At 44.0% G+C, this 23,165-nt stretch overlaps 1 protein-coding gene across 4 annotated transcripts in view; it reads right to left on the bottom strand.

Annotated features, from left to right (window-relative positions):
* Window positions 1-869: 869 nt before the first annotated feature.
* LOC137353345 (activating transcription factor 7-interacting protein 1-like) overlaps window positions 870-23,165 on the bottom strand; it is a 212,556-nt gene continuing 190,260 nt past the window's right edge. For 2 of the 4 annotated variants that reach the window (XM_068019511.1, XM_068019508.1), the window contains exons 17-18: window positions 8,090-8,199; window positions 870-6,297 (exon numbers count right to left, since the gene is read on the bottom strand). In XM_068019511.1, the coding sequence (XP_067875612.1) occupies window positions 5,881-6,297; window positions 8,090-8,199 (527 nt within the window). In that variant the 3' untranslated portion in view covers window positions 870-5,880. Of the gene's footprint in view, window positions 6,298-8,089; window positions 8,200-12,012; window positions 12,101-23,165 lie in introns of those variants that run through there. The other 2 variants (XM_068019510.1, XR_010969843.1) reach the window with 2 other exon arrangements.

Here is a 23,165-nt window from a genome sequence, read left to right as displayed (position 1 = left end):
ATATAAATTTATAATCAGCTCTCTGTATTCTTTCCCTAATTTTATGTGAATTCATCTGAACTGCCACATAGTCGATGCTGCATTATTTTATTCTTTCTCCTTTGTTGTGCTGGTTACTCCAGGCTAAAAGGCTTCACACAAGTGCTGCTCCCAGCTTTCCAGTTGCACATTACAAAATCACAGCAAGTCTAAAATAGCAGGGGTGAAAATTTAGAATCCAGTGATTTCTCTCATTCCAGTACAGAAACAACAGACCCTCAGATTAATCCTCCCTTCGGATTAGGACCTCATAACATGGGAATCAACATAAATGGGTGGCCTACTACGGGTTATCCAAGCTTTTAGTCTTCCTGGACCATATAGCAAATTCTTTAGAAACTCACAGGCTGTATACAAAGTATAAAACCTATGCTCCCATTAACTTGCATACATAAGTTGTTTCATACCAACTGATCTTTCTTCTTTTGATTTAGGACTTGCCCATCAATGAGACAATATTAAAAACAGCCCTCTGGCGCCAGACAATTCAAATAGAACAAACCAGTGAGTAATACAAGGGCAAGTTGTTTGGGCATAGAGACCTAGATTGCCAGGATTTGAGGTTGTGATTTGGATGTCATAGTCCTACCCAAGCCAAGGACTACCTATATAAAATAGTTGCGTTGCAAATGTGTGGGTCGCTACGTTCCCTGTACTGAATGACTATCTTGCAACCGTGGATCTGATTGATGTACTGTTTTAAACTGTAGATGGTCACATTTCTATAAAATCGCTTCATTGCAAACCGTGCAAGAACTGGTTTGATTGTCCCTCAACTGGGAACAGCAGCCCCGTCACACACCAAGAATCAGGAAGTACAAGAGCTGATAAACCCTTTGAGTATTTTAATATCCTTTACAGCTTTAAATACACAGCACATAACATTTGCAAAAAAGATTCAGCCATTTTTAGTGCTGAATACTATAAAGTAGAATCAGAAAAGTACAGACCACTTAATTTACAGTATCAATAAACAAAACATTTGTAATCTTATAGTATCCTCCACCCTCATCACACCAGAGACCTTGGGAGCCAAGCATTTACCAAGTCAGAAATGAGATGTACACTTAAAATGTTAGGCTATGCCACAGAAAATGTGTAATGTGAAATAGGGAGCCATGGTTCAGTGGCCTGAATAACAGGAGAACCTTGAGGATGGGGTGTATCTGGAATCCCCCTTCAGTTAATGTGGCGACCAGGTCACTGGAATATAGTCAGTCAGTGACATCAAGAGAGGACATGGGCCTGCAATTTCACTGGCATTGAAAGGGTTGCGTCCTACTAAAACCTACAGGTTGGCAAGTGAAGCCTAAATAAAAGCCTCTTTTTACTTGTTGGTCGACTTGTTGAGAGCGTAGCCTTGATCCCCAGCCCGAAATATATCATCCATAAAAATTTACTGCAAGTGTTGGGCTTGGGTTATACGGAGAAACAATCAAGGGGAAGTAGTAAAATGAACACAAATTTCTTAAAATATATATTCGACAGTCCAGTTGAGTAATGTTCAAAAAGCAGTTTTTACATCTTGGTTGTACCAAAAGCATTTTGGCAAAGTGATGTCACGCAACATCTCTCTTCCCTTTCCAAAACTGAAGTGCTTAGATGTTAAAAGTTTACAAATCCTATAGTTAACACTTGGTCAGAAAAATGTGTTGTATCAGAAAGTCAATGGATTGCAACAGTTGGCTGAGTCATAAAAGAAAAGGCAATGGCACGCCAATGTCCAATACACGAGGTAACTTGACAAGTAATCTACAAAGTCCATCTTAGCAGATGAACCAATTACAACACGATGCTGTTAAGTAATCAGCCAGATCTTATATCTGATTAAAGAAGTGGCACTCTTTACCCCATCATGATTCCGCTATACTGATAGGCCCAGTATTCTGTACCACACCTTACAAGGAATTAATTCATTTTAGTTTGGAATGTCAAAAGAACCTGGCCCATGTAAACATTGAACATATAAAATATAACAGAACTTGTGTAATGTATTTATAGATACGTTTTGCCTATATTGAAATGTGTGCATGATGTACCTGTGCGTACCTTGGTTATGGGATTGACGTATTCAGAGATGAGTCTATTTGGAATGAATAGGTTGACAGTTTTGAATGTACAATTGCTATATAAAGCATCCCAATACCCATTACCTACATAAAATATATGGTTAAAATGTTAAAACAGAGCATTTGGCTGGGGAGCTGCAACTTCCCATATTCTGTGGCTATGTTACAACTTTCAGCAACTTAATTGCAGAAATTCTTTTATATTCAAAATATCCAAATCAGACGACTGGTAACACAAATCTAGTCAGAGTCAATACCTAAAGACATGGAAAACTTTACTTTGGAATTAGTTCTCTAATTTTCTTCCATTCCCTCCTGAACGCCCAGTAAAATTCCATGGCAACAACTTGTCCTGTGAGACATTGCCAAGGTGGCCATCCTTTATAGGGTCAGCCCAAACAGGAAGCTATTCGACTGCAGCCGGGACGAAAACCACAGCCTAGCCCAATACTGCCCTCATACAACAAATGCACACATGCACTGTCCAGCAGGGGACACCGGATGCCCAGCAGTTGCAGCCGCTTGGTTGATTTTAACACCCCTCGTCCCCCGCCCAAAATCTAGGACTGAGATGGTCAGTCTCCGCTTATTATGGCTGCCTTGTTGATCTGTTAACTCAACAGAGACTAGGTTCAAATCTTCCATGTGGTAGCCAGAGTTTCAACATATTTCTGCAAATATTAAAGCAGTCGTTAGCCCTGAACTAGCTTGTTTCTGTATGTATCAAGAGCATAGTGTAGCAGACCAGAGATTATGAGGAGTGGGAGTAGATCATAGAAAACTAAATTGCAAGTTCCATTTTAGTTATACACAAGAGAGAAGATAAAATTGATAGGATCTTTATTTTCAAACTATAAACTTCAGGTTTTAGTGAACAAAATATCACTTAAAAGTAGTTTGCAGGGCAACACAGGATGACGCCACATTTCTGAAATACAACATCAGCACATTAACTTGCAATTGACGGTATACTACTTTTAAACAAAATGAAAAATAAAACAATTTTAAAAGGCAATACTTAATTACATTCAACCTGTTCCAGCATTTCAGTGTTCAATCCCTCCCTGGGAGAGAGATTGCTCTTAGTATTTATTACAAATATACTTATAATTTATTATTGTACCCTGTGGCTAAAAGCCTGCACGATTGAGTAAACGTAAAATGCAGTTTGTTATAATTTTCTTCTAGTGCCATGAGGAGAGAAGCGCCAGTTCCCACTATCGCACAAGTTGGCAGCTACTTAATCCCTTCCCCATACCATACAGCACAATATCCATTTGGTTCCAATGAGTGGCATCATTTATTTCCCAAGCATCTGCCCCAACCCAGATACCATGTAACATGGCATCCATTTCCCTGGCGCCAGGCAGTGCTCTTTCTCCAGAGTCACAATGAATCTAAACCAGTTGTAAGCTTTTCACCATCCTCCCAGTGGGGCAGTAAGGCTCTCCTTCTTCCCCTAGTATACCAGAAGGCTCTAATCCCACCGCGCCTCCACCCCACACCACCCCTCACCAACCAAAAAATTCCCTGGATATCACATTGCAAACTATAACGTGCTCTGGTAATCTCCAAATATGGTGAATACTTTCCTCCACTTTTACTGAATTTAGCCCAAGGGCAGAGCACACAAATACTGATGAGTGTGTTTTGGCTGTAAATGATTGCTCTGCAGGGTACAGGAGCAACCTGGAGCTTGGATGAATGGCCCCAATCTTTGCCATTCCCTTGTTAAATTTCTGCAACATTTGGGCAAAAGAAATCAATATTTGTGCACAATATCACTTTTGTTCCTGTATATGGTCACAGTGTCACAATAGTTGATTGACAGATTGCAATTTTGAAGACTTGTTTTCTAGTTTAACTACACCTGGTACCTAAAAAAACAAAAAAATCTCTGGGTTCACATCAGCTACTGGTCCTATCCAGATATATATAAAAAAGTCATGGATTAGACTATATATCATTTGTAAGTCATGTGGGGAGCAGTGACCATTCAGATGACACCACTGCCTGCTGTCCAGGCACTCTCTCCTAAAGTGGACGTGTGCAGCTCATGTTATCAGCCGCATCTTGAATTGAAATTATCTTATAATTAAACTGATGCAAAATACTTCATTAATGATTTGATTTACAATAACTCCTGACATTGCGGTGCAAGAGTGCAGCGACCTCGTTGGTGCTGTACTGAGAATGGCTTTCCTGTTGAGTCACCATCCCTTGCATGTACCAGCAGCTGAGGCAACATATAATCATGCCAATAAATGTCACTATACGACACAGAACATATAACATACACAAAGGAATTTGGGTTTGCCATGTCTCTTTAAAAGGTGTGTTCATGCCAGATAGCTGGTTGCAATGTTTAGAATGGCCACTGAGATTTTCAGTAGTAAGGTTACCTGAACGACATGGGCTGTCATAGTACAAGCATAAAACACAGCTGTGAACTCGGCACCCAGATAGGGAACCATCCAAGGCTGGTTGTCCGAAACTGCTGCAGTAAGTAACCAATAAGGGAGACAGTGGGGAGAAAGTTGTTTGGGAACAATTTGCAGGTTGTTTAAAGGAGCAAGCACCATTTTTCTGCTCATACTGACTGACCTGTCGCAGCTCCTCAGAGGAAACCCTGACTCACCTTGACATGCATACTAGATGGCAAGATTTTTATTTTGTGCTTGCTGATTACGTCAAGTTAGACATTAAAGATTTGTTGCTTGCAAGCAAGAATATATACAACATAGTGGCTTTAATGGGACAGCAGGTTTGAGATTTACATACATATATATATATATATATTATATATATATATTTTCTAAAAATTCATTAGACCAGAAAAGTGGTACTGATGAAAAGGGCTCTCAAAGTGTCAGACTCACTATCCAGTGACCACACCATGAAGTACTTCTTTCACACTGATTAAAAATATATTTGAGAATTTTATGTCTCTGGAGCTCACAGATTACTCTGATAACACATTTAACAAAGGATTTTGGCAAAAACGATAGAATCTGCTTTTATTCACCACCCCCTCCCCCGAACCCCAACACAGAAAAGCATCTCATTTTAAAAACTTGCAGTTTCAATGATCTTACTGGATTTGAATGATGAATGGAGGTGTGGCTGATTTCTTCGATGAGGCCCAGACAGTCGATCATAATGCCTCTAATAATCAAGTATGCAGTCTATTGCAAGTTGCATTTATTTCAGGAGTATTTCAGACAATGCAATAAATCTCATTATCCTATGGTCACTGCTGATCAATTTTCACTGCTTTCGGAAGTGATAGCTAAAGTCGCAGTGAAAAGTTAAAAAAAAAATAAAAATAAGGTAATACATGTATGAATTATTACTTTAACGGTCCATATCACGTCACATTTGGGAATGTTTTTCTTTAAAACCCAACCCAACTGATGACCATAGAATAAACAAAATATCCCACTTGGTGCTACTTCAACAGTGACCCCATTGTGTCAAATATCTACCAGTTAAATCGGGTCTACAGTGACAAGATATGCAACTTATTTGTGGCAGCAATAATGCAGCACCCTTGGTGCGATATCCTGTCTTTATGATGCTGCAAATCAGCGCTGCCTAATTGATACCACGACCCTCTTGTATATATGCAGTGTAGTGTACACAGATACCAAGTGAGTCAGACATCTATAGAAAAACTACAACACGTCATGCATGATGTAAGAAAAGAAATGAAAAAATATTGTTTTGGGCTTTGTGGTTTTTTTTTTTGTCGATTTTTCTTCTTTTTGTTGAATTAATTACCCTGAGTCGACATCACGTCAGTCGACTGTGGGTCACAGAAAGCCCCATATCGGCCGTAAATGTCCTTTGCTCGGACCGCAAAGTAATACTTGCTTCCGGACACAAATTGAGTGAGGGTGCAGGCCATGGGAAGGGGCAGTGCCTTCACTTCTCCTATCTTCTTCCATTGGGATGGAGTTGTTGTAGCAGGATCTTCATGGTAGGCATAGAGATGATAACTGTCCACAAGCGCACAGGAGCGGTCCACTTCCAGGACACTCCATGAGAGGACGATTCCATTTTGGCTCTGGACGCGGGCCAGCTTCAGGTGGGGCTTCTGGGGTGGAGAGGTATTAGCAGCCTCTGGAGGTAGCCGCTGTGGCGCTTGGGCCTCAGGGAGCGGTGCTGGGTGGATGGGCCGAGGTGGCTCCTGCGTTAAAAGAGACAATGGAGAAAGTCATTTCAAACTTCTCAAAGGCTGGGAAATTCCATCCCATGCTTTCAGCAATATATGTTTTTTTTAAATTTGGCGCAATATACATGAAAGGGTGACGCTCTGCAGCATCTAAAGAAGCTACATGAGTGCACGAGGGAGAAAGGAATGAAAAGGTATGCTAGGGTGCGATGAAGTAGAGTGGGAGGAGGCTTGTGTGGAACATAAACACTGACATAGACCAATGAGGCTGAACAGCCTGATTCTGTGCTGTAAATTCTATGCAAAATCATGCAGAATTAATAAAAGCAGCAGAATCCATAAGAATTATTTCTTAATAGCGTGAGACTAGGAACTATGGAGCAAGTGATGTTTCAGTTGTGCAGAGCTTTGGTCAGACCTCATCTGGAGTACTGTGTTCAGTTCAGGGCACTGCACCTCAGGAATATATATGATATGATATATGGGCCTTGGAGTGGGTGTAGCACAGATTCACCAAAATGATACTAGGGCTTAAAGGGTTAAATTATGAGGACAGGTTGAATAAACCTGGCTTGTACTCCCTTGAGTCTAGTAGATTTAGGGATGATCAGGTAAAATTAAATTTTTTTGACTGTGTTACAATTAAGAGTGACAGCTGAAAATTTAATAATTGAGAACAAATACTGACTGAGGAAAACAAACTCAAATGGATTAACAACCACAGAGCATCAATGAGAAGGTCTCAATGTCTGGCCACTGGTGGAAGAGGAATACTGGCAGGATTTAAATTTCATTTTTGAAAATGTGGGACATGGAAATTTGAGATCCCTTCCTCTTTATTCTTTTCTGCTACCTCAAATTCTATGTGTCCAATGTTATAGGTGTTTGTACTTATATAGTGTCTTGTCATATTGACAGCTCTCAAAATGCTCCAAAGTACTTACAAGCTTAAGAACAAAACTTAACTAATGAAAGAAGTTTAGATCATGATTTTAGACAGCAAAGTGCGCAAGTAAATTAAAAAAGTGCTAAAGTAGTAGGGTTTCTAATCAAAACTTCTGCTTTACAGCTGCATATCCTGTCAACACTGAATGCCTTTTTATTATGTAGCTGAGAGGACACATTTTGTTCTTCACATACATCACTTACAAGGGTGAAATTCTGCACAAGAAAACTAATTTCCTTCAGTATGCTGACTCTCTGTCAGACAAGAGGCTGGCAAACCACCTGTACACAGGCCTCTGCAGGCAACTGAACTTTCTTGAAACTTGAGCTCAGCTATCTACACCAGTGGCCGGACATTGAGACCTTCTCCAAACTGAAATGTTCTTGGTTGAAAGCGATGTTCACAGGATAGCAGAAAGCAACACTTTAAGCCTCTCCAACGGCAGGCGTCACATAACCCAATTCCCACACTTGTTTATGGCTAATAGTTTAATTTAGTTTAGTTTAGAGATACAGCACTGAAACAGGCCCTTCGGCCCACCGAGTCTGTGCCGACCATCAACCACCCATTTATACTAATCCTACACTAATCCCATATTCCTAAAACATCCCCACCTGTCCCTATATATTTCCCTACCACCTACCTATACTAGGGGCAATTTATAATGGCCAATTAACCTATCAACCTGCAAGTCTTTGGCATGTGGGAGGAAACCGGAGCACCCGGAGGAAACCCATGCAGACACAGGGAGAACTTGCAAACTCCGCACAGGCAGTACCCAGAATCGAACCCGGGTCCCTAGCTCGACTTTCGTACAGAATCGGTTACAGGGCCCGTACACCGAGACTTAGAGTGCCTTACCTGTGAAGGTCGGTGATGTACCGTGAACTGAGGCATATTCGGCATCATAGGGATGGAGATCACATTGTTCACAATGTAAGATGTTTGAGGCAGCCGGACTGACATACCTGCTACATAAAAAAGGCAACATGTTATCTTGGAGTAATGCACATCCCAGCATACAACACTGGGCTGGGGTGGGGTAGGGTGGGGGTGAGGGTTTGGATGAGAATCCAATTTATAATTTTGACTTTCAAGAGGTATCATAAAAAGGCATTTAAGTTGTAGAAGAATTTAAATTTTGTGCAAAATTTTATTGTGGCCCTTGAAAGATTATCTTCTGGTTCAGATTAATGATAATGCCATTCAAAAAATACACTGCCTCGGTCAGCAGTGATGAAAATCAGAAAAGGTAAAAGGATGCAGTGACCCTTCATCCAGTCGGTAACTACATTAAATCCACTGCACTAGTTTTCTGGCCCTTAGTATTCCAAAGAACAGATGCTTATGGTGAATTTATCATCAGACCTGTGAAAACAAGGGAGCAGAGACCTTCCCCCATCTCGTAAGTCAGCCACTGGTTCCTAAACTAGTTGCATCTGCCCACTGAAATAATGAATACCTAAAAACTTATCAAAAAGTCAGTATCACAACATTTTGATATTCTGGTACTGTATTTCAACTACCCAACACTAACCATGGAGCCAACCGAGAATCAATATGCATTCGTGTTGCACAAATGCACAGAATAGTGCATCTTTAAAAGGTCACTCTGGACCAACTAGGATCTGTTCTCCTGCTCAAAACCCAACCATTTACAACAGCATACAAAAAGGTCAGACAATGAAAACAAAGTTAGTCCATCTAGTCTGATCCGTTCAGGTCCAGAGATCTCCTACCCCTTGGGAGGAAAGTTTGCATTCAGAGGGACCTGGGTGTCCATGTATGAATCACAGAGTTAACATGCAGGTACAGCAACAATTAGGAAGGCAAACTGTACATTAGCTTTCATTGCAAAGGAATTAAGTATAAGAGTAAAAAAGTCTAACTGCAATTATACAGGGCATTGATGAGGCCACACCTGGAATAGTGTGCAGAGTTTTGGTTTCCTTACTTAAGGAAGGACATGCTTGCCTTAGTGAGAATGCAATGAAGGTTCACTAGACTGGTTCCTGGGATGAGGGTATTTTCCTACGAGGAGTGATTGAGTAGACTAGGCCTATATTTTGAGTTTAGAAAAATGACAGGTGATCTAATTGAAAAATATATAAAATCCTTAAGGTTTGACAGCTAGATTCTGAGAAAATGTTTCCCCTAGCTGCAGAATCTATACATGGGGTCATAGTCTCAGAATAAAGGGTTGGCCACTTCGGACGGAGATGGAGAAATTTTTTCACTCATTCTCTACTCCAGAGAGCTGTCGATGCTCAGTCGTTGAGTATATTCAAGACTGAGGTCACTGATTTTAGGGTACTCAGGGAATTAAAGGATATAGGGATTGTGCAGGAAGGTGGAGTTAAGGTAGATGATCAGCTATGATCTTTTTAAATAGCAGCGAAGGGCCAGATGGCCTACTCCAACTCCTATTCATATTCTTATGTTGGGTGACATGTTGTCACCTTGCAAAGTCAAAAATGATGAAAAATTTAGTTGAAAGTGTTCTCAGTTTTGCTGATTCTCCCAGATCCACGGTCTCTTCTGTATCTTTCACTCAGAAATTTATGAAGGTGGATTAAAGTTAACAAGGATTAAATAAGTTGCCCACGTGCTACATATAGTTATAACAGAAAGCATAAGGGGACAATTTTCAAATTTGTGTAACAAAGAATTTACAAAATGCATAATTTTTCACTGCTGATTTTTGCTGGGTGTTTGATTAAATGCCCTCTGCAACAGCAGTGGTAACTTAATGGAGCATCAGTTACTTATGCATAAATAGAGCCTGTGGTCTAAGTCGTTCGAGGGAGAGGAGGGAAGGAAAAGATGACACTCAGAACCATCATTTCACCATTAACTCAGTCATAAAGAGTACAAGAGGAGACTGGCAACTAAAAAAGGGGAATCCAAAATTCTTCTATAGGCATGTAAGCTGTAAAAGGATAGTAAGAGGAGGCCAATTAGGGACTGAAAAGGAGATCTATACGTGGAGGCAGAGGGCATGGCTGAGGTACTAAATGAGTACTTTGCACCTGTCTTTGCCAAGGAAGATGCTGTCAATGTCAGTGAAAGAAGAGGTAGTTGAGACACTGGACAGGCTAACAATTGATAAAGAGGTGGTATAGAAAGGCTGACTGTACTTAAAGTTGATAGGTCACCAGGACCAGATGGGACGCATCGGAAGCAAGGGCAAAAATTGCGGAGGTACTAGCCATAATCTTCCAATTCTCTTCAGATGCTGGGATGGTGCCAGAGGACTGGAGAATTGCAAATGTTCAAAAAAAGGGTGCAAGGACAAACCTAGCAACTGCAGGCCAGAGAGTTTAACCTCGGTGGTGGGCAAACTTTTGAAACAATAATCCGGGAATAAATGTGGTTTAATTAATTTAGTTTAGTTTAGAGATACAGCACTGAAACAGGCCCTTCGGCCCACCGAGTCTGTGCCGACCATCAACCACCCATTTATACTAATCCTACACTAATCCCATACTCCTATCACATCCCCACCTGTCCCTATATATTTCCCTACCACCTACCTATACTAGGGGCAATTTATAATGGCCAATTAACCTAACGAACCTGCAAGTCTTTGGCATGTGGGAGGAAACCGGAGCACCCGGAGGAAACCCACGCAGACACAGGGAGAACTTGCAAACTCCGCACAGGCAGTACCCAGAATTGAACCCGGGTCCCTGGAGCTGTGAGGCTGCGGTGCTAACCACTACGCCACTGTGCCGCCCTTAATTAAGGAAAGCCAGGATGGATTTATTAGGGACAAATTGTGTTCATCAAACATAATAGAATTTTTTATTGAAGGAACAGAGGGTTGATGAGGGTAATGTGGTTGATATGGTGCTTATGGACTTCCAAAAGGCATTTGATAATGTACCACATAATAGGCTTGCCAGCGAAGTTGAGTCCCATGGAACAAAAAGGACAGTGACGGCATGGATACAAAGTTGGCTGAGTGGCAGGAAAGGGAGTAGTGGTAAACAGTTGATTTTTGGACTGGAGGAAGGTATGTAGTGGGGTTCTCCAGGGGTCAGTACTAGGACCACTGCTTTTCTTGATCTATATTAATGACTTAGATTTTGGTGTAAATTTCAAAATTCGCAGATGACACAAAACTTGGAAGCATTGTGAACTATGAGGATAATCATCAACTTCAAGAGGACATAGACAGGCTGGACATATGGCAGATGACATTTAATGCAAAAAAATGTTAAGTGATGCACTTTGGTAGGAACAACAAGGAGAGACAATATAAAATAAAGGGTACAATTCTAAAGGAAGCACAGGAGCAGAGAAACCTGGGGTATAGGTGTATAGATTGTTGAATGTGGCAGGGCCGGTTGAGAAAGTGGTTAAAAAGGCATACTGGGTCCTGGGCTTTATAAATCGACTAAAGTGCAAAAGCAAGGAAGTTATGACGAACCTTTAAAAAACACAGGTTTGACCTCAACTGGAGTACTGGGTCCAATTCTTGGTCCTGCAATTTAGGAAGGACGTGAAGGCTTTAGAAAGGGAGCAGAAACGTTTTACGAGAATGTTGCAGGGATGAGGGACTTCAGTTAGATGGATAGATTGGAGAAGCTGGGGTTGTTTTCCTTAGAGAAGGGATGGTTGAGAGGAGATTTTATAGAGGTGTTCAAAATCATAAGGGGTTTAGACAGATTAGATAGAAAGAAACTGTTCACATTAGCGGGAGGGTCGAGAAGCAGAGGACACAGAATTAAGATGAACGGCAAAAAAACCAAAGACAACAGGGGTAATTTTATTTTACTCACAGTGAGTGGTTAGGATCTGGAATGCACTACCTGAGAGTGTGGTGGAGGCAGATTCAATTTTGGCTTTCAAAAGGGAATGGATAAGCACCTGAAGATAAAAAAAATTTGCAGGGTTACGGGGAAAGGCTGGGGAGTGGAACTAGCTGAACTGCTCTCACAGAGAGCCAGCGCAGACTTAAAGGGCTGAATGGCCTCCTCCTGTGCTGTAACCATTCTATGACTCTATAGAGAGTCCATTTAATTCTTGGTCTGGTTTTGAATCCGGTTCAGGTGGATTGATAAATGGCACATCTGTTAGGTGGCTCAAGGGAAACTGATTTTCAAAATGAAATAAAACCAATGCCCTGAATACTACTCTACCCAGATGGCAACTTGACTTCCCAGGATGGGGCATTCTGGATAAGCTTCCAACTGCTCATGATAATAAGAAGAGTTATTGCAGGATGAATGGTGTCTGCCCGGTAAGTAACATCACCGGAGCAGTCATAAGATCATAAGAAATAGGAGCAGGCGTTGGCCATTCGGCCCCTCAAGCCTGCTCCACCATTCAATAAGATCATGCTGTCCACTGTCCCCCATAACACTTGACTCCATTGTCGATCAAAATATCTGTCTAACGCCGCCTTGAATATATTCAATGAGCCAGCCTCCACTGCTCTCTGGGGAAGAGAATTCCAAAGATTAACAACCCTCAGAGAAGAAATCCCTCCTCGTCTAAGTCTTAAAAGGGACACCCCTTATTTTGAAACTGTGCCCCCATGTTCTAGATTCCCCCACAAGGGGAAACAGCCTTTCAGCGTCAGCCCCTCAGAATCTTGTGTTTCAATTAGATTAAATTTCATTCTTCTAAATGCCAATGAATATGGGTCCAATCTGCTTGACTTTTCCTCATAAGCCAGCTCCTTCAGCCTAGTGAACCTTCTCTGAACTGCTTCCAATGCAGGTATATCCCTCCTTAAGGAAGGAGACCAAAACTGTACGCAGTATTCTAGATGCGGTCTCACCAGTGCCCATCAAGACTTCCCTATTATACTCTATTCCCCTTGCAATAAATGCCAACATTCCATTTGCCTTCCCACTTACTAGCTGTACCTGCATGCTAACATTTTGCAATTTATATCTTCTTCTTTGGCCTCCTTGTCTCGAGAGACAATGGGTAAGCGCCTGGAGGTGGTCAGTGGTTTATGGAGCAGCGCCTGGAGTGGCTATAAAGGCCAATTCTAGAGTGACAGACTCTTCCACAGGTGTTACAGAAAAAATTGTTTGTCGGGGCTGTTACACAGTTGGCTCTCTCCTTGCGCTTCTGTCTTTTTTCCTGCCAACTGCTAAGTCTCTTCGACTCGCCACACTTTAGCCCCGCCTTTATGGCTGCCCGCCAGCTCTGGCCATCGCTGGCAACAGACTCCCACGACTTGCGATCAATGTCACAGGACTTCATGTCGCGTTTGCAGACGTCTTTATAACGGAGACATGGACGGCCGGTGGGTCTGATACCAGTGGCGAGCTCGCTGTACAATGTGTCTTTGGGGATCCTGCCATCTTCCATGCGGCTCACATGGCCAAGCCATCTCAAGCGCCGCTGACTCAGTAGTATGTATAAGCTGGGGATGTTGGCCGCCTCGAGGACTTCTGTGTTGGAGATACGGTCCTGCCACCTGATGCCAAGGATTCTCCGGAGGCAGCGAAGATGGAATGAATTGAGACGTCGCTCCTGGCTGACATACGTTGTCCAGGCCTCGCTGCTATAGAGCAAGGTACTGAGGACACAGGCTTGATACACTCGGACTTTTGTGTTCCATGTCAGTGCGCCATTTTCCCACACTCTCTTGGCCAGTCTGGACATAGCAGTGGAAGCCTTTCCCATGCACTTGTTGATTTCTGCATCGAGAGACAGGTTACTGGTGATAGTTGAGCCTAGGTAGGTGAACTCTTGAACCACTTCCAGAGCGTGGTCGCCAATATTGATGGATGGAGCATTTCTGATGTCTTGTCCCATGATGTTCGTTTTCTTGAGGCAGTTACGGGTTATAAGTCCAGCTCAATTGGCGTGGAGATTGGGCGCCACGGGTTGCCTTTGTCGGTGGGAGAGGCACCTCACTGGAGAGCTACCGCCCGCCTCAAACCGGGCAGCCCCGTCAATAAGGTTCTGTCGCGCCACAGTCCACCTGCTTCAATGGGTGCTTGGAGCTCAGGGTCATTGCCCGAAAAGTGGACTGCAATACCGCACCAAACAGCACGAAAAAAGGAAAGAAGGTACCAGCCCTTCGTTTTGCAAGCTGGAACGTCAGAACTATGTGTCCTGGCCTGTCGGAAGACCTTACACAAATCAACGATTCTCGGAAGGCCGCCATCATTAACAACGAGCTCAGTAGACTCAATGTAGACATTGCAGCACTTCAGGAGACACGCCTCCCTGCGAGTGGATCTCTAACAGAGCAAGACTACACCTTCTTCTGGCAGGGTAGGGATCCTGAAGAACCAAGACAGCATGGAGTGGGCTTCACCATCAGAAACTCCTTGCTCAGAATGATAGAGCCTCCCTCAAATGGCTCGGAAAGCATACTGTCCATCCGACTGCTCACCGCCACTGTTCCAGTACACCTACTCAGCGTCTATGCTCCAACACTCTGCTCCCCACCTGAAGCTAAAGACCAGTTCTACGAAGAACTCCATAATATCATTAGTAGCATCCCCAACACCGAACACCTGTTCCTGCTGGGGGACTTGAATGCCAGGGTTGGGGCCGACCATGACTCATGGCCCTCCTGCCTTGGGCGCTATGGCGTTGGAAGGATGAATGAGAACGGACAGAGACTGCTTGAGTTGTGTACCTATCATAACCTCTGCATCACCAACTCATTCTTTCACACGAAACCCTGTCACCATGTTTCATGGAGGCACCCAAGATCACGTCATTGGCACCAGCTGGACCTCATCGTCACAAGGCGAGCCTCCTTAAACTGTGTTCAAATCACACGCAGCTTCCACAGTGCGGACTGCGACACCGACCACTCCCTGGTGTGCAGCAAGGTTAGACTCAAACCAAAGAAGCTCCATCACTCCAAGCAGAAGGGCCACCCGCGCATCAACACGAGCAGAATTTCTTATCTACAGCTGTTACAAAAATTTCTAAATTCACTTGTAAAAGCCCTTCAAAACACTCCCACTGGGGATGCCGAGACCAAGTGGGCCCACATCAGAGATGCCATCTATGAGTCAGCTTTGACCACCTATGGCAAACGTGAGAAGAGAAATGCAGACTGGTTTCAATCTCATTTTGAACAGCTGGAACCTGTCATAGCCGCTAAGCGCATTGCACTGTTGAACTACAAGAAAGCCCCCAGCGTGTTAACATCCGTAGCACTTAAAGCAGCCAGAAGCACTGAACAAAGAACAGCCAGGCGCTGCGCAAATGACTACTGGCAACTCCTATGCAGTCATATTCAGCTGGCCTCAGACACCGGAAACATCAGAGGAATGTATGTTGGCATTGAGAGCGCTTTTGGGCCAACCATCAAGAAGATCGCCCCCCCCCTCAAATCTAAATCAGGGGACACCATCACTGGCCAATGCAAGCAAATGGACTGCTGGGTTGAGCACTACCTAGAACTGTACTCCAGGGAGAATGTTGTCACTGAGACCGCCCTCAATGCAGCCCAGCCTCTACCAGTCATGGATGAGCTGGACGTACAGCCAACAAAATCGGAACTCAGTGATACCATTGATTCTCTAGCCAGTGGAAAAGCCCCTGGGAAGGACAGCATTACCCCTGAAATAATCAAGAGTGCCAAGTCTGCTATACTCTCAGCACTCCATGAACTGCTTTGCCTGTGCTGGGACGAGGGAGCAGTACCTCAGGACATGCGCGATGCCAAAATCATCACCCTCTATAAAAACAAAGGTGACCGCGGTGACTGCAACAACTACCGTGGAATTTCCCTGCTCAGCATAGTGGGGAAAGTCTTTGCTCGAGTCGCTTTAAACAGGCTCCAGAAGCTGGCCGAGCGTGCCTACCCTGAGGCACAGTGTGGCTTTCGTGCAAAGAGATCGACCATTGACATGCTGTTCTCCCTTCGTCAGATACAGGAGAAATGCCGCAAACAACAGATGCCCCTCTACGTTGCTTTCATTGATCTCACCAAAGCCTTTGACCTCGTCAGCAGACGTGGTCTCTTCAGACTACTAGCAAAGACCGGATGTCCACCAAAGCTACTAAGTATCATCACCTCATTCCATGACAATATGAAAGGCACAATTCAGCACAGCGGCGCCTCATCAGACCCCTTTCCTATCCTGAGTGGCGTGAAACAGGGCAGTGTTCTCGCACCTACACTGTTTGGGATCTTCTTCTCACTGCTGCTCTCACATGCGTTCAAGTCTTCAGAAGAAGGAATTTTCCTCCACACAAGATCAGGGGGCAGGTTGTTCAACCTTGCCCGTCTAAGAGCGAAGACCAAAGTACGGAAAGTCCTCATCAGGGAACTCCTCTTTGCTGACGATGCTGCTTTAACATCTCACACTGAAGAGTGTCTGCAGAGTCTCATGGACAAGGTTTGCGGCTGCCTGCAACAAATTTGGCCTAACCATCAGCCTCAAGAAAACGAACATCATGGGACAGGACTTCAGAAATGCTCCATCCATCAATATCGGCAATTTATATAGGACACCCAAATCCCTCTGTACCACAGCATTTTGTAGTTTCTCTCCATTTAAATTATACCCTGCTTTTCTATTCTTCCCGCCAAAGCAGACTTCACAACTTCCACATTATACTCCATCTGCCAAATTTTTGTCACTCAGTTAACCTATCTATATCTCTTTGCAGTCTATGCTGAGGAAACCCAAATGGTGGTGTCTGGCCAGGAAAGACATTGGAACATCACCTGAATAATCTAGTGTAGGGTGTGCACTTCTTGTCCACAAACATGATTTCCTATCGTCATGATTTTTCTGTCAACATTTACCATTGTACACTGCTACAATTCCCATTCAATTTTGCTCAGTCATTGGTCAAAATACTATTACCGGTTCTTCTGCCACTAACTAGCTCTGCGGACAATGTTTCTCAATTCTTTCTCCCAACGCAACCTTGATGTATGAAAGAAGTTCAACTACTGACTGTGTTCAATGCCACAGGCCATCTACTAGTTTGTTTAAATAAAAACTCATTTTTTGGGGGGAAATAGAACAAACAAATAAAGAACAGTACAGCACAGAAACAGGCCATTCGGCCCTCCAAGCCTGTGCCGATCTTGATGCCTGCCAAAACTAAAACCTTCTGCACTTCCGGGGACCGTATCCTTCTATTCCCATCCTATTCATGTATTTGTCAAGATGCCTCTTAAATGTCGCTATCGTACCTGCTTCCACCACCTCCCCCGGCAGCAGGTTCCAGGCACTCACCACCCTCTGTGTAAAGGACTTGCCTCACACATCCCCTCTAAATTTTGCCCCTCTCACCTTAAACCTATGTCCCATAGTAACTGACTCTTCCACCCTGGGAAAAAGCTTCTGACTATCCACTCTGTCCATGCCGCTCATAACTTTGTAAACCTCTATCATGTCGCACCTCCAGCTCCGTCGTTCCAGTGAAAACAATTCGAGTTTATCCAACCTCTCCTCATAGGTAATGCCCTCCAGACCAGGCAACATCCTGGTAAACCTCTTCTGTGCCCTCTCCAAAGCCTCCACGTTCTTCTGGTAGTGTGGTGACCAGAATTGCACGCAATATTCTAAGTGTGGCCTAACTAAAGTTCTGTACAGCTTTTTTTTTAAGAACATTACAGCGCAGTACAGGCCCTTCAGCCCTCGATGTTGCGCCGACCTGTGAAACCATCTGACCTACACTATTCCATTTTCATCCATATGTCTATCCAATGACCACTTAAATGCCCTTAAAGTTGGCGAGTCTACTACTGTTGCAGGCAGGGCGTTCCACGCCCCTACTATTCTCTGAGTAAAGAAACTACCTCTGACATCTGTCCTATATCTATCACCCCTCAACTTAAAGCTATGTCCCCTCGTGTTTGCCATCACCATCCGAGGAAAAAGACTCTCACTATCCACCCTATCTAACCCTCTGATTATCTTATATGTCTCTATTAAGTCACCTCTCCTCCTCCTTCTCTCCAACGAAAACAACCTCAAGTCCCTCAGCCTTTCCTTGCAAGACCTTCCCTCCATACCAGGCAACATCCTAGTAAATCTCCTCTGCACCCTTTCCATAGCTTCCACATCCTTCCTATAATGCGGTGACCAGAACTGCACGCAATACTCCAGGTGCAGTCTCACCAGAGTTTTGTACAGCTGCAGCATGACCTCGTGGCTCCGAAACTCGATCCCCCTACTAATAAAAGCTAACACACCATATGCCTTCTTAACAGCCCTATTAACCTGGGTAGCAACCTTCAGGGATTTATGCACCTGGACACCAAGATCTCTCTGTTCATCTACACTACCAAGAATCTTCCCATTAGCCCAGTACTCTGCATTCCTGTTACTCCTTCCAAAGTGAATCACCTCACACTTTTCCGCATTAAACTCCATTTGCCATCTCTCAGCCCAGCTCTGCAGCCTATCTATGTCCCTCTGAACCCTACAACATCCTTCGGCACTATCCACAACTCCACCGACCTTAGTGTCATCCGCAAATTTACTAACCCACCCTTCTACACCCTCTTCCAGGTCATTTATAAAAATGACAAATAGCAGTGGCCCCAAAACAGATCCTTGCGGTACACCACTAGTAACTAAACTCCAGGATGAACATTTGCCATCAACCACCACCCTCTGTCTTCTTTCAGCTAGCCAATTTCTGATCCAAAGCTCTAAATCACCTTCAACCCCATGCTTCCGTATTTTCTGCAATAGCCTACCATGGGGAACCTTATCAAATGCCTTACTGAAATCCATATACACCACATCCACTGCTTTACCCTCATCTACCTGTTTGGTCACCTTCTCGAAAAACTCAATAAGATTTGTGAGGCACGACCTACCCGTCACAAAACCGTGCTGACTATTACTAATGTACTTATTCTTTTCAAGATGATTATAAATCCTGTCTCTTATAACCTTTTCCAACATTTTACCCACAACCAAAGTAAGGCTCACAGGTCTATAATTACCAGGGCTGTCTCTACTCCCCTTCTTGAACAAGGGGACAACATTTGCTATCCTCCAGTCTTCCGGCACTATTCCTGTCGACAATGACGACATAAAAATCAAGGACAAAGGCTCTGCCATCTCCTCCCTAGCTTCCCAGAGAATCCTAGGATAAATCCCATCTGGCCCAGGGGACCTATCTATTTTCACACTTTCCAAAATTGATAACACCTCCTCCTTGTGAACCTCAATCCCATCTAGCCTAGTAGCCTGAATCTCAGTATTCTCCTCGACAACATTTTCTTTCTCTACTGTAAATACTGACGCAAAATATTCATTTAACACTTCCCCTACCTCCTCTGATTCCACACACAACTTCCCACTACCATCCTTGATTGGCCCTCATCTAACTCTAGTCATTCTTTTATTCCTGATATACCTATAGAAAGCCTTAGGGTTTTCCCTGATCCTATCCGCCAATGACTTCTCGTGTCCTCTCCTTGCTCTTCTTAGCTCTCCCTTTAGATCCTTCCTGGCTAGCTTGTAACTCTCAAGCGCCCAAAGAACAAAGATAATTACAGCACAGGAACAGGCCCTTCGGCCCTCCAAGCCTGCGCCGATCCAAATCCTCTCTCTAAACATGTCGCCTATTTTCTAAGGTTCTGTATCTCTTTTCTTCCTGCCCATTCATGTATCTGTCTAGATACATCTTAAAAGACGCCATCGTGCCCGCATCTACCACCTCCGCTGGCAACGCGTTCCAGGCACCCACCACCCTCTGCGTAAAGAACTTTCCACGCATATCCCCCCTAAACTTTTCCCCTTTCACTTTGAACTCGTGTCCTCTAGTAATTGAAACCCCCACTCTGGGAAAAAGCCTCTTGCTGTCCACCCTGTCTATACCTCTCATGATTTTGTACACCTCAATCAGGTCCCCCCTCAACCTCCGTCTTTCTAATGAAAATAATCCTAATCTACTCAACCTCTCTTCATAGCTAGCGCCCTCCATACCAGGCAACATCCTGGTGAACCTCCTCTGCACCCTCTCCAAAGCATCCACATCCTTTTGATAATGTGGCGACCAGAACTGTACGCAGTATTCCAAATGTGGCCGAACCAAAGTCTTATACAACTGTAACATGACCTGCCAACTCTTGTACTCAATACCCCGTCCGATGAAGGAAAGCATGCCGTATGCCTTCTTGACCACTCTATTTACCTGCGTTGCCACCTTCAGGGAACAGTGGACCTGAACACCAAAATCTCTCTGGACATCAATTTTCCCCAGGACTTTTCCATTTACTGTATAGTTCACTCTTGAATTGGATCTTCCTCGCATTTGCCCTGATTGAACTCCATCTGCCATTTCTCTGCCCAACTCTCCAATCTATCTATATTCTGCTGTATTCTCTGACAGTCCTCTTCACTATCTGCTACTCCACCAATCTTAGTGTCGTCTGCAAACTTGCTAATCAGTCCACCTATACTTTCCTCCAAATCATTAATGTATATCACAAACAACAGTGGTCCCAGCACGGATCCCTGTGGAACACCACTGGTCACACGTCTCCATTTTGAGAAACTCCCTTCCACTGCTACTCTCTGTCTCCTGTTGCCCAGCCAGTTCTTTATCCATCTAGCTAGTACACCTTGGACCCCATGCGCCTTCACTTTCTCCATCAGCCTGCCATGGGGAACCTTATCAAACGCCTTACTGAAGTCCATGTATATGACATCTACAGCCCTTCCCTCATCAATCAACTTTGTCACTTCCTCAAAGAATTCTATTAAGTTGGTAAGACATGACCTTCCCTGCACAAAACCATGTTGCCTATCACTGATAAGCCCATTTTCTTCCAAATGGGATTAGATCCTATCCCTCAGTATCTTCTCCAGCAGCTTCCCTACCACTGACGTCAGGCTCACCGGTCTATAATTACCTGGATTATCCCTGCTACCCTTCTTAAACAAGGGGACATTAGCAATTCTCCAGTCCTCCGGGACCTCACCCGTGTTTAAGGATGCTGCAAAGATATCTGTTAAGGCCCCAGCTATTTCCTCTCTCGCTTCCCTCAGTAACCTGGGATAGATCCCATCCGGACCTGGGGACTTGTCCACCTTAATGCCCTTTAGAATACCCAACACTTCCTCCCTCCTTATGCCGACTTGACCTAGAGTAATCAAACATCTCTTCCTAACCTCAACATCCGTCATGTCCCTCTCCTCGGTGAATACCGATGCAAAGTACTCGTTTAGAATCTCACCCATTTTCTCTGAGTCAAAGCATAACATTCCTCCTTTGTCCTTTAGTGGGCCAATCCTTTCTCTCGTTACCCTCTTTCTCCTTATATATGAATAAAAGGCTTTGGGATTTTCTTTAACCCTGTTTGCTAAAGATATTTCATGACCCCTTTTAGCCCTCTTAATTCCTCGTTTCAGATTGGTCCTACATTCCCGATATTCTTTCAAAGCTTCGTCTTTCATCAGCCGCCTAGACCTTATGTATGCTTCCTTTTTCCTCTTAGCTAGTCTCACAATTTCACCTGTCATCCATGGTTCCCTAATCTTGCCATTTCTATCCCTCATTTTCACAGGAACATGTCTCTCCTGCACGCTAATCAACCTCTCTTTAAAAGCCTCCCACATATCACATGTGGATTTACCTTCAAACAGCTGCTCCCAATCTACATTCCCCAGCTCCTGCTGAATTTTGGTATAGTTGGCCTTCCCCCAATTTAGCACTCTTCCTTTAGGACCACTCTCGTCTTTGTCCATGAGTATTTTAAAGCTTACGGAATTGTGATCACTATTCCCAAAGTAGTCCCCTACTGAAACGTCAACCACCTGGCCGGGCTCATTCCCCAACACCAGGTCCAGTATGGCCCCTTCCCGAGTTGGACTATTTACATACTGCTCTAGAAAACCCTCCTGGATGCTCCTTACAAATTCTGCTCCATCTAGACCTCTAACACTAAGTGAATCCCAGTCAATGTTGGGAAAATTAAAATCTCCTATCACCACCACCCTGTTGCTCCTACATCTTTCCATAATCTGTTTGCATATTTGTACCTCTATCTCACGCTCGCTGTTGGGAGGCCTGTAGTACAGCCCCAACATTGTTACCGCACCCTTCCTATTTCTGAGTTCTGTCCATATTGCCTCACTGCTCGAGTCCTCCATAGTGCCCTCTTTCAGCACAGCTGTGATATCCTCTTTGACCAGTAATGCAACTCCTCCACCCCTTTTACCTCCCTCTCTATCCTGCCTGAAGCATCGATATCCTGGGATATTCAATTACCAATCATGCCCTTCCCTCAACCAAGTCTCAGTAATGGCAATAACATCATACTCCCAGGTACTAATCCAAGCCCTAAGTTCATCTGCCTTACCTACTACACTTCTTGCATTAAAACAAATGCACCTCAGACCACCAGTCCCTTTATATTCATCATCTGCTCCCTGCCTGCTCTTTCCCTTAGTCACACTGACTTCATTATCTAGTTCCTTACAGGCTTTTGTTACTACCTCCTTACTGTCAACTGACCTCACTTGGTTCCCATCCCCCTGCCACATTAGTTTAAACCCTCCCCAACAGCGTTAGCAAAAGCACCCCCAAGGACATTGGTTCCAGTCCGGCCCAGGTGTAGACCGTCCAATTTGTAATAGTCCCACCTCCCCCAGAACCGGTCCCAAAGTCCCAAAAATCTGAACCCCTCCTTCCTGCACCATCTCTCAAGCCACGCATTCATCCTGACTATTCTTTCATTTTTTACTCTGACTAGCACGTGGCACTGGTAGCAATCCTGAGATTACTACCTCTGAGGTCCTGCTTTTTAACTTGGCTCCTAACTCCCTAAACTCTGCTTGTAGGACCTCATCCCGTTTTTTACCTATATCATTGGTGCCTATGTGCACAATGACAACTGGCTGTTCACCCTCCCCCTTTAGAATGTTCTGCAGCCGATCTGAGACATCCCTGACCCGTGCACCTGGGAGGCAACATACCATTCGGGAGCCTCGTTTTCGACCACAGAACCGCCTATCTACTC

Source organism: Heterodontus francisci, chromosome 41 (genome assembly GCF_036365525.1).
Source record: "Heterodontus francisci isolate sHetFra1 chromosome 41, sHetFra1.hap1, whole genome shotgun sequence".
NCBI lineage: Eukaryota > Metazoa > Chordata > Chondrichthyes > Heterodontiformes > Heterodontidae > Heterodontus > Heterodontus francisci.
This window is presented reverse-complemented; position numbering and strand designations above follow the sequence as displayed.